This window comes from Eimeria necatrix, genomic scaffold (genome assembly GCF_000499385.1).
Source record: "Eimeria necatrix Houghton genomic scaffold, Enh_scaff56, whole genome shotgun sequence".
Taxonomy (NCBI): domain Eukaryota; phylum Apicomplexa; class Conoidasida; order Eucoccidiorida; family Eimeriidae; genus Eimeria; species Eimeria necatrix.
This window is the reverse complement of record NW_013654424.1, coordinates 130912-140587: the sequence shown is the minus strand read 5'-3', so window position 1 is coordinate 140587 and position 9676 is coordinate 130912. Positions and strand designations below refer to the sequence as shown.

General features: G+C 48.3%; 1 protein-coding gene across 1 annotated transcript; it reads right to left on the bottom strand.

The window, feature by feature from the left end:
* Window positions 1-4196: 4196 nt before the first annotated feature.
* Window positions 4197-6294, bottom strand: ENH_00063590 (DNA/RNA non-specific endonuclease domain-containing protein, putative; the record flags this gene model as incomplete). Its single annotated transcript, XM_013582109.1, has 3 exons — window positions 4197-4800; window positions 4973-5134; window positions 5606-6294. 3 exons carry the CDS (start codon window positions 6292-6294, stop codon window positions 4197-4199), a joined length of 1455 nt encoding a protein of 484 aa, XP_013437563.1.
* Window positions 6295-9676: the final 3382 nt, after the last annotated feature.

The window sequence follows — 9676 nt, the reverse complement described above, 5'->3', positions numbered from 1 at the left end:
GCGTCTTTTCAGGTTGTAAGGGACATCATCGACGTCGCTGAGGGTAAAAGCGTAGAGGATGTAGTGAGACAGAGAACATCCCAAGCGCCACGATCTCTGGCAAGAAGGACAGAGACAGCCCATTCTGCCTCAGGCCGTTTCAGGGGAACCATGGCTTTTACTGAAGAAGAGAACGCGCTTGTAGAGAACGAGCTTAAGCTCTTGAAATACGATATCTGCTCTGTATTTCACCCGAAGCGTACTTCGATGAGAGTAGCTCTCCATAAGCGAACTTTCTGCAAGTACTCGTGACGCACTAGTTCGCCTGGGCGGCAAAACGCTTTTGCACAGACTGTTTGCAAAATTGGCACTTTTCATGCTTCGTGGTGGCGCAGAAGTGCGGGTCGTGGGGCCGGTTCATATACTAGGACCCACTTGAGAAGACCATCGTAGCTGCAATATTTTCCACGATGGCGAATGCGCTGGATTGGCGAATGCTTCCTTTAATGTGTTTCGGATTGGCGAATGCTTCGTTTAATGTGTTTCGCCTTACCCAGTTTCATCTAGTAGGCTTCAGTAGAGACAATAAATGGAAGCGTACAAGTCTTCTGTGTGGCGTTTGTTGGTGCTGCCCGCTCCGTGTTGTGATCTTTTGTGTTCCTAATCCTTTTCTCAGGAACTGGTCTCAGCACTCATATGGCCGTCATTACTTCAGTGTTCCGAAATACGATATCTGCTCTGTATTTCACCCGAAGCGTACTTCGATGAGAGTAGCTCTCCATAAGCGAACTTTCTGCAAGTACTCGTGACGCACTAGTTCGCCTGGGCGGCAAAACGCTTTTGCACAGACTGTTTGCAAAATTGGCACTTTTCATGCTTCGTGGTGGCGCAGAAGTGCGGGTCGTGGGGCCGGTTCATATACTAGGACCCACTTGAGAAGACCATCGTAGCTGCAATATTTTCCACGATGGCGAATGCGCTGGATTGGCGAATGCTTCCTTTAATGTGTTTCGGATTGGCGAATGCTTCGTTTAATGTGTTTCGCCTTACCCAGTTTCATCTAGTAGGCTTCAGTAGAGACAATAAATGGAAGCGTACAAGTCTTCTGTGTGGCGTTTGTTGGTGCTGCCCGCTCCGTGTTGTGATCTTTTGTGTTCCTAATCCTTTTCTCAGGAACTGGTCTCAGCACTCATATGGCCGTCATTACTTCAGTGTTCCGCTTCCACGGCCTTGCTGGCCGCAAGTTTCCCAAGCAGTCACCTTCAAGTACTGGAGTTGCCGCTGCGAAGCGTAGCTTCAAGGCATTAGGATATAGCAGGTTTCAGAAATCTTGACCAACCAAAATTTGAGTCTTTCGCGCGCGTATCAAATGGCTCACAAGGCATTCGCATTCATGACACTGGGGACAAGTATAGCGGATCCTGTTCTCTTCAGCGTCTCTTCTTTATTTGTTATCTGACTCTCGGCCCAGTCTAGTTACGGCTTGTGCTCCTTCAAGAGGAGACAACTGTGTGTCAAGGGGCTCTACTCTGAAGAAGTCTTCTGGGCTCCTTCAAGTTCCACTTCAGCAAGGCTTTCTCTTTCTGAACGATTGCTTACGGGGTCCTAAACACTCCTCAGTAATCCCTGAATGATCCCGAGGGCTCCATCAAACTCCATTTTGGCAGCGTTGCCTCCTTGAAGACTAATGCTTGCAGTCTCCTATACATTGGCTATTACCCTATTACCCCGTAAAAAAGCCCCAAGGGCTACCGCGTGTTTCATTTGAGGGACCCCGTCCTTTCATCATAGTACTTAACGCGTTAAAAAAACTCATGTGCTTGAGAAGAGACACCAGTTTCCTCGACCCTTGCAACAAAACGCGAAAGGCAAAGCTTTACGAAAGTGAGAATAGACTGCGTATCTTTCCCGTTGCTGCAGCGTTGCTCATGGTTCTGCTGTTGCTGTTTGGCGGTTGCACTTCATGCTACTGCCAATTTGTCACAACCTCGTAACAGTGTTTCTGACTTCTAGCTTTGGTTTACTTCTATCTCACGTGCCCACGTTTTCCCGTTTGTCCCACATGCGGCAGTAATTGGAGTTAGTGGTCGAGTAAATGGCAGCCCCAACCGGTGTTTCTTTCATGGCTTTTCCTGAATACCTTCGTTGAATATGGTTTGATTTAGATGAGCCAGATGTCATTGGTAGTGCTGTTGCCACTGTCACGCTTGCTTTTGGTCGCTTCTTTGCTCACTTCTCTGGCTTGGGAGTCGCTGCTGTCTCTTTAGCCCCTGGACGCCTTGCCTAACCATCGTACTATTCAAAGCGACTCGGGGTAAAGGGAAGCCTTCATCCAAGTCATATTTCCTCCTAGCGCAAGAATTTTACATAGCTGATATCTCACCAGTACTATCAAGTTGAATATTGCCTTATTATGCTTCTGCTGAGATGCATGGCAGCTTGAGGAATGCGAAAATGCACGTATGCCAACACCAAGTCTACTGCTTGTGCTGGTGCTGGAGATGTCTCACGTAAGACCTCCCCAATGTGTCATGTGGAACATGCGAGCCTTTGTGTGGCTGCTCTGCCCGTTTGCTACCGTCACTTGTCATCTTTAAGGGTTCTCAACAAGCTGCAGACCTAAGATCCTGCAGTCGCTTCAGCTGGCCACAGCTTATCGATCTGAAGTGCTTGAACTTCTCATCTCAGGGCGTCTATGAGGGATAAAGGCAAAATAGTGAGGAAACGTAGAGGGTCAACGACTTGGTAGGTCATTAATGTCCCTTTGCCTCTGCAGGCCACTGGCACGCGATGTGTAGACGCCCTGCGTTGTATGTAAAGCTCTGAAACGGTTGTAGCCAGCAGTAGGAAACTCAAAAGCAGTAGGAGAGCCAGTGGCTGCAAAAGCACTGTACAGGCCACTTTTGTAGAGAAGCTGAACTTGCTAGCTTTTACTGACACAAAGGATACAGAAGTTTAGTCAAAACGAGTACCAACACCCGAAACATTAGAAAAAGAAACTTATGGGCCAGAGAGAACGAAGAAACATGCGCATCATGCAATCGTGAAAGTATAGACCCTCCAACGGCATATGAAAAAGCCTGGATAATCAAGAAACAAACTGACCAATGCAGTCCACATGCCACAAAAAAATTAACCTATGAGGCTACAGATAAAAGCTGTTAAAGGGAAGGAGCTTACTAGGAGAGCAACTACGGTACGAATAGTGAAGATCTCAGTAGTACCTATTCCAGGCTCAAACTGTTTCTAGAAAGCTGTAGACAGAGCTCTTCAGAAAGTGGGCGAGGTACAAGTGAGGGCATTGCATCCCACCGTCTTTGGGTCCTGCTTGTCTACAATACGTACAGCGGCATCCTGGCATCCTGGGGCTGCGTTTCATCTATGCTACCATATCGCAGTCCACATGGATCGGCCTCATGAAAGCACCCACGGCGTATCACTGTTACAGGGAAGTAGACATTAGAAGAGGCAGGCAGTAAGAGCTTATTGTGCCCCCTGTAGATTGGAAGCATGCATGCTTGCGCGTGCTTATTGCCTCATGCATACATGCGTGTATAACCTAAAGCGCGGCTCCAGGTGTAGGGTCAGGTCTCAAAAGACAATTGAAGCAACAAATGTCATTACAGGCAGTATCGGGTGAGTTCGGCCGAAGCAAAAAGCAGTAAACCACCTGCAGATAGACCGTACGGTCTAAAGTATTGTTAGTCCATTTTGGACCCATTTTTAGACTCACAATCCCCAAGAAGCATGCGGCACCCTGCAAGCCGGAGAGAAGCAGGGATAGCAAAGGACGACATCGGACAGTTACAGATATGGAGAATACGGAGATAGCCTACCTTTCTGCGTTTTTCAGCAGAATGTAGAAGCGTCCCCAGCATTACTGGCCTCATTAGGACTACTGGGTTTGTTGGGATTTCTCACTGAACAAATGTCAAACGTGAGAAGCATCATTTCCCTATCGAGTATCCCTCGAACTGTACTCTGATGCACTTCATGCCCAAACAGTTGCCCAGAAGCCGAAGCATCTGGCGCATCTGCAGGAGATTCTTCGTCTCCAGTCGCTCGCTCCGCCGTTGTTTGTTTCACTTGACTAAAATGATCACTTGATTCCTTCAGAAGATCGGAGATGAACTGAGAGATGAGGCAAGACAAATGAGTTACGCTCCCACTATACATATTCCCAGTCGGCCTTTCAGTTTTGTGCTGCCTTTTTACGATTATTCATTTGCTTTTTTCCCTGTAATCTGCGTTCTACAAGCATCGGCACCACTTACAGAGAAATCCATGCCGCTCACGGACTCTAAGAATGTAAGCGGAACTCTGAGGCGATCAATGCTCACTACTGGACCCATGGGCTGGTTTGGAACAAGAAACGAACCAAAAGCAGCGGGGGAAAGTGTTGCCAACGGGCCACTGTCTCTTTTGGCCTGAGCCTGATCCTGCATCCGAGCCTGAGTTTGGTTGATGCCGTGAGGTGCAGCCTGCGCTTTTGGCCTGATTCCTAAGATGATTTTGAAAAAATGTGTAGGGACATGGATGAAGTTATAGCCGACAGAGATGACCTTTGCGTGCATGACAGGCAACGCATCCTGCTCTCCTGTATCGAACTGGAGCCTTCTGCGGCACAGTGCAAAAGCTTTTACTAAGGGTGGTTCAGTGACCAACCAAGGCGCTGTAAGGTCTGCTGGTAACTCTGCAGTATCTTCGTTCATCCTTGTTAAAGCGTAATACACTTTTTTCCTCCCTGCAGGTGCTGGCTGTGAAAAGCCTTCTAATGCTTCTATGCTCAAAGGCAACGCCTCCGCTTCCCCTTTCCATGGCCTACGTTGGCAAGCAAGCAAGCAGACAGCATACCCGCAGTTGTCTGAAAGGCTTATTTTGTGCATAGCCCAACAAAGACACCATGGAAGCCCTGGGGTCTCCTGAAGAAGCTGTAAGTCATGGTAAAACGGTGCTCGTGATCATATAGATAGCGATCTGCACAACGTCTCACCGAAGGCATGCGAACACCTGGCGAAAACCCTTCTTCGACTTCTCATTGTAGATCCCGGGCATTGCACCGGCAATATCGTAAGGAAGCCAAAGGGGCCCAGTAATAACGAAAACATCTTGATAAACTTTCTCCACGTCGGCTACAAGTTTATTTAGATCGTTCCTAAAACACCAGTAAATATAAGCGTTACCTCTTCAACGTTGGCATTTGCATAGCTGCATCTCTGGTAGCCTGAGAAAAGGCATTTCGCTGTTTTAGAGGTCCTATTTTTGCATGGCTGTAGACCCAATCAAATCTACTTAGAATGCAGGCTATTACCCAACATGAGATGGCAGGGCAAGGACTAGGGGAGGGGCTAAGCATACCACTGCTGAGATTTTAGCACGGGATCCTGCGGGCTCCCGTTTGCTGAAAACAAATATGAATTCGTTGTCTCCCGTGATGTCGCTAAGCGTCCAAGAGAAAAGCCTACACAGGAGACACAGAGTAAGAGAGACAAGATAACATGCTAATCGGGGCAACGTCACTAAAAGGCATTCATAGTCTTAGCATGTCATTAACAAGATAAATGTTCCATGAACAACAATAGAATATGATGGAGCAGCAATGACCACAGCAGCCACGTCCGCGTACGCAGCGGCACTGGTAGCAACGCAGGCTGGTTCCCTACCAGATGCTGTCACGTCATGCATGTTGGGTCTCCACTGCAGGGGAATCGCTCCATTGTCCCAGAAACCACTGGAGTCAGAGTCTTCTTGTACAGGAGGTGAAGACGTCCGCTGAGGCGAACCCCAGGCCCGCAACATGCCCCCTCTTGGTTTACCACTGGCAGAAATGTTCAAAAAGGATTCCTGGGATGCATGCGCTGCTGCTCCGGGGATAGAGGAGGGCGTCTGCTTGGGTCTCCCGGGACCGTCGCGGCCACGCCGAGACGGTAGCCCCTTCTTTCGATTGCTAGCGCTGCGTATGTGTTCTACTACCACTTCTGGTTGTTTCCGTGCTCTAGAAAACAACGAAGAGAATTCGCCTAAGTGGAAGGTCGTTGTGGCAGAGTTTAAGAGAAATCTGTGCAGCAGGTGGTTTGGGGTGCCATCTTGGCTCTGTTGCGCCTTGCCAGGAAAGAGCTGAGACTTCCATTCAGCGGTTTTTTTCATCCGATTTGTCAATATCTTTAGAACCCAATCACTATCATCGCGTTGTGTCTCCTCTCCAGAAGCGCTGGTATGTTCTCTGGGACCAGCTTCACGAGCGAGAGTGACCGCGTGCACATCAATTGCAGGAACCAGCAGCAGCGTAAGTGCAACAAGCAGAGCAACTGACATTGATAAGGGGCGCCATACTCCCGAGGATATTCCATATTCACTCCTGCCATGGACTCCCCAGCACCTTCGAGCCCGAAACTTCAAAGCCCCCAGTAAGCCCCCGGTGCTTTCAAAAGTCTTCACGGGCGACATTGGCACCTCGGACGTTCCCGATGCATTACTGGCTTTCTTCATGTCCAGTGGAATGCCCCCTTTGCCTCTTATTTAGAACAATGGAACTTCAGGACAGTGAGGGGGAGAGAGCAACGCAGGGCTGCGATGCGGCACTGCTGCCCTTTGTGCTGTTGCTGTTCGAGTTCTTTTCATAGATAGTAAGGCTGGACTGCGAGGCGGCACTGCTGCCTTTTCTGCTATTGCCGGAGGACTTCCTGGCACGGACTCTTCAACAAGAGTTTCCAGTCTCTGTGTGAACTTTCCCCTTGATGTCTTGAGGAGTGAAAATGCTGGCCTCAGTGGCGTTACTGCTGGTTGCTCTCGCATGAGTTTTAGTGCCGCCAGCTGTCCCTGGCCGACGTTGCTGCTGCAACGTGATTATACACTACTAAATAAAACTTTTATAGCAAATAAGCATTACACAAAAAAAATTTCAACCAATCTCTGCGGGCGTCTCGCAGAGCAAACGCCCGCAAGTATTTATGGGGGTCCATTGGCGCTGCAATCGAGTGGTCCCCGTGAACTGGGGCCAGTCGTTGTAGCTTTCAAGATGAGCAGGGAAATAATACAAAACTAAATTTTGTAAATATTTTTGTGTTTGAATAGAAAAAACAGTATCAAAAAGAAAATATTTTGGGAGCTCTTGCAGCCTTCTATGTTTGCCTTGGAATATTTCTCTGCAGCCTCATTCATTGATCCGTCTGTGCGACTCCTTCACACACATTGATTGAATAGTGTTGCATTCTTTACCATGTGCTCATGCGAACAAATAATACCAGAGCCGCTTATGTAAGCATGTTTGTTAGTGGTAGTTTAATTGTTCAGCCAGCCAATAGAATCAGAACTTCAAAATAGCTGGTGCTGGGCTCCACGTGCGCAGTCAGCAGTGCGAGACAGGGTACATTTCTGCGATGGCAACCTATAGACTGATAAAACAGCGCAAACGAAAAAGAAACCACAAAAATTCAAAATTAAAAATGAACAATACAGAATAAGGAGGGCCTTACGGATGCTCGTAGCGTGTGTCTGCCGAGTCGATGCTCCAAAAGAGGCCCAAGCAAAGACTTGCAGCATCCACGGGCAGGAGAGTACCCCAGAGCTCGCCTGTCACTTAAAAATTTTACAAGCCACAAAATCTAGGAATTGCGGCCCTTCATGTCCTTCTGGGGATCTCACATCGCCCAGCGCTGGACATGACATCGTTGCTCCGCATCGTCTTTGCAATTAAAGACGTCCTTGGTGTGGAACTTGAAGCCAATTTGAGAAGCCATGACCTGATTCATTTCATAGTTGTGGTGGGAGCACTGTGTAATTCAGTTGAGATGCAGGGCTTTTTTCCTAGTCTGGCAACTCAGATTCCGCGTCTCCGCTCAGCTGCTTGTGTGGATCAGGAAGCATTTGTCTTGGAGAGACAATGAGCTATCCTTGGTATACTTCGTACTACAAAAACATGGAAAGTCTGATGCAAGGAATACATGAAGCATGCGTGAGATACGTTTTTATACCGCGGGTGCCTGTCCCTCTCTAAAGCTGAGGGGAGTCACATCAGCAGCTCATTTGAGCCTATATAGGCATTTGTGGCACGGGTTTATTTAAACTGTATTTGCACGGGCGATTTGACGCTCAAACAAGATAACATTAGTCAAATACTAGCTAATCAGGCCATTACTAACCAGTGAGGCACTAGAGCTCAAGGTGAAATGCATATTTGAAGCAGAAATTAATTTTGGATGGATAGGGAAGCCCTCACAATGAAAAATACGGGAGTAGTCCACTTTTCTCTTTTTTCCCAGTAGAACTTAGAAATGTTCTGGGTAGTTCTAGGGTCATCGGCACTACTGGGTTTGCTGGGAATTTCTCACTGTGCGAAAGCCATAAATGAAAAGTATCACTTCCCTCTAGAGCATATCTCGAACTGTGCTATGATGCAGTTCACGCTTAGGCAATTGCTCAGAAGCGGAAGCTTCTGGCGCATCCGTACAGGAATCTTCGTCTCTAGTTGCATGCTCCGCAATGTCCCCGGAAGCTTGCCCAGCTGGCCTTCTCTGCACTTACACGGCTCAAACACTGGCTTCCAGTGTGTGCTGCGAGCACCAGCAGTAGAAAGAGAACCAGCAAGGTCAGCAGCAGCTGCATGGCCCGATCGATGCGTAACTACTGGGCACTTTCGGCGTAGGTTTTAGGGCGTAACAAAACCTGAACTTCAAACCGTAGATCCGAAACAGCTTAGAATTAAAAAACATGAACACAAAACGTTAGCTACACGTCCAAAACATCAGGCCTAGGTGACGGTGCTCACAGACTCGCTCGACTCACGCCTTGGTGTACAGCATAAGGCTCAAAGTTTATTGGGGCATCGGATGAAAGGCTTGTTGTTTGCCTTGATCGTTTCTTGTCCTTTGGAGAATGAGTTCTAGCAAAGGTCTGACTACTCATGTTGCGGGGAGCCGCAGCAGCAGCGAATGTACAAGGTGCTGCTGCAGTGGTAGCTAACTGTTGCTGCTGTCGCTGCTGCTGGCAGCTGCTAGGGAGACAGCGCCAGAGCAAACACAACGAAAGTTCTAAGCCACCCGGCGGAAGCAACAGAATCAACAAACACAGTAGCAGCAACACGACCCAGTGCTGTGCAGCTAAACACTTGCGAGGGTTTTCTTTTGGGACGGGTGTCTTGCACGCACGTCTTATATTAATGGCTCACATAACGGAAGCTGCCGCAGCAGCATCTTCTGCTGCAACAACAGACACTGCAGTAGCAGCGCCGGCACCATCAAAAGAAGGCACCAGAAACAGCGGTAGCAGGAGATGCAGTGACGGAGGTGAGCAACAAACTTTTGATTACAAGGAATACAACATGCAGCCAAATCACGGCCTTCGGCAACAGCTGCCGCTGCCAGAGACAAAAATGAAACAACAAAACAGCAGCAAATAATGCAGAGACACTTCGCTTAATCAGTTCAGTACACAGACACCCGGCTCATTTTTCAATCAATGAATATCCGGCAAGCTACTGCTGCTGCTGCTGTCGCCGCTCCTGCTGCAGTTGCCACTGCTGCCAGTCCTCCTGCTGTAGCTTCTGCCCTAGCATGCAATGCTTCGGAGGACAAAAATATGGAAGCAGCAACGGAAGCAGTAGTAACAAGTGACGCAGCACTAAGTTGAACCAGTCAGCGTCATAGGCAATAAGGAGTGTTAGGAGAGCTTTTCGGAACCCCTTGAAGAGCAAAGTGAG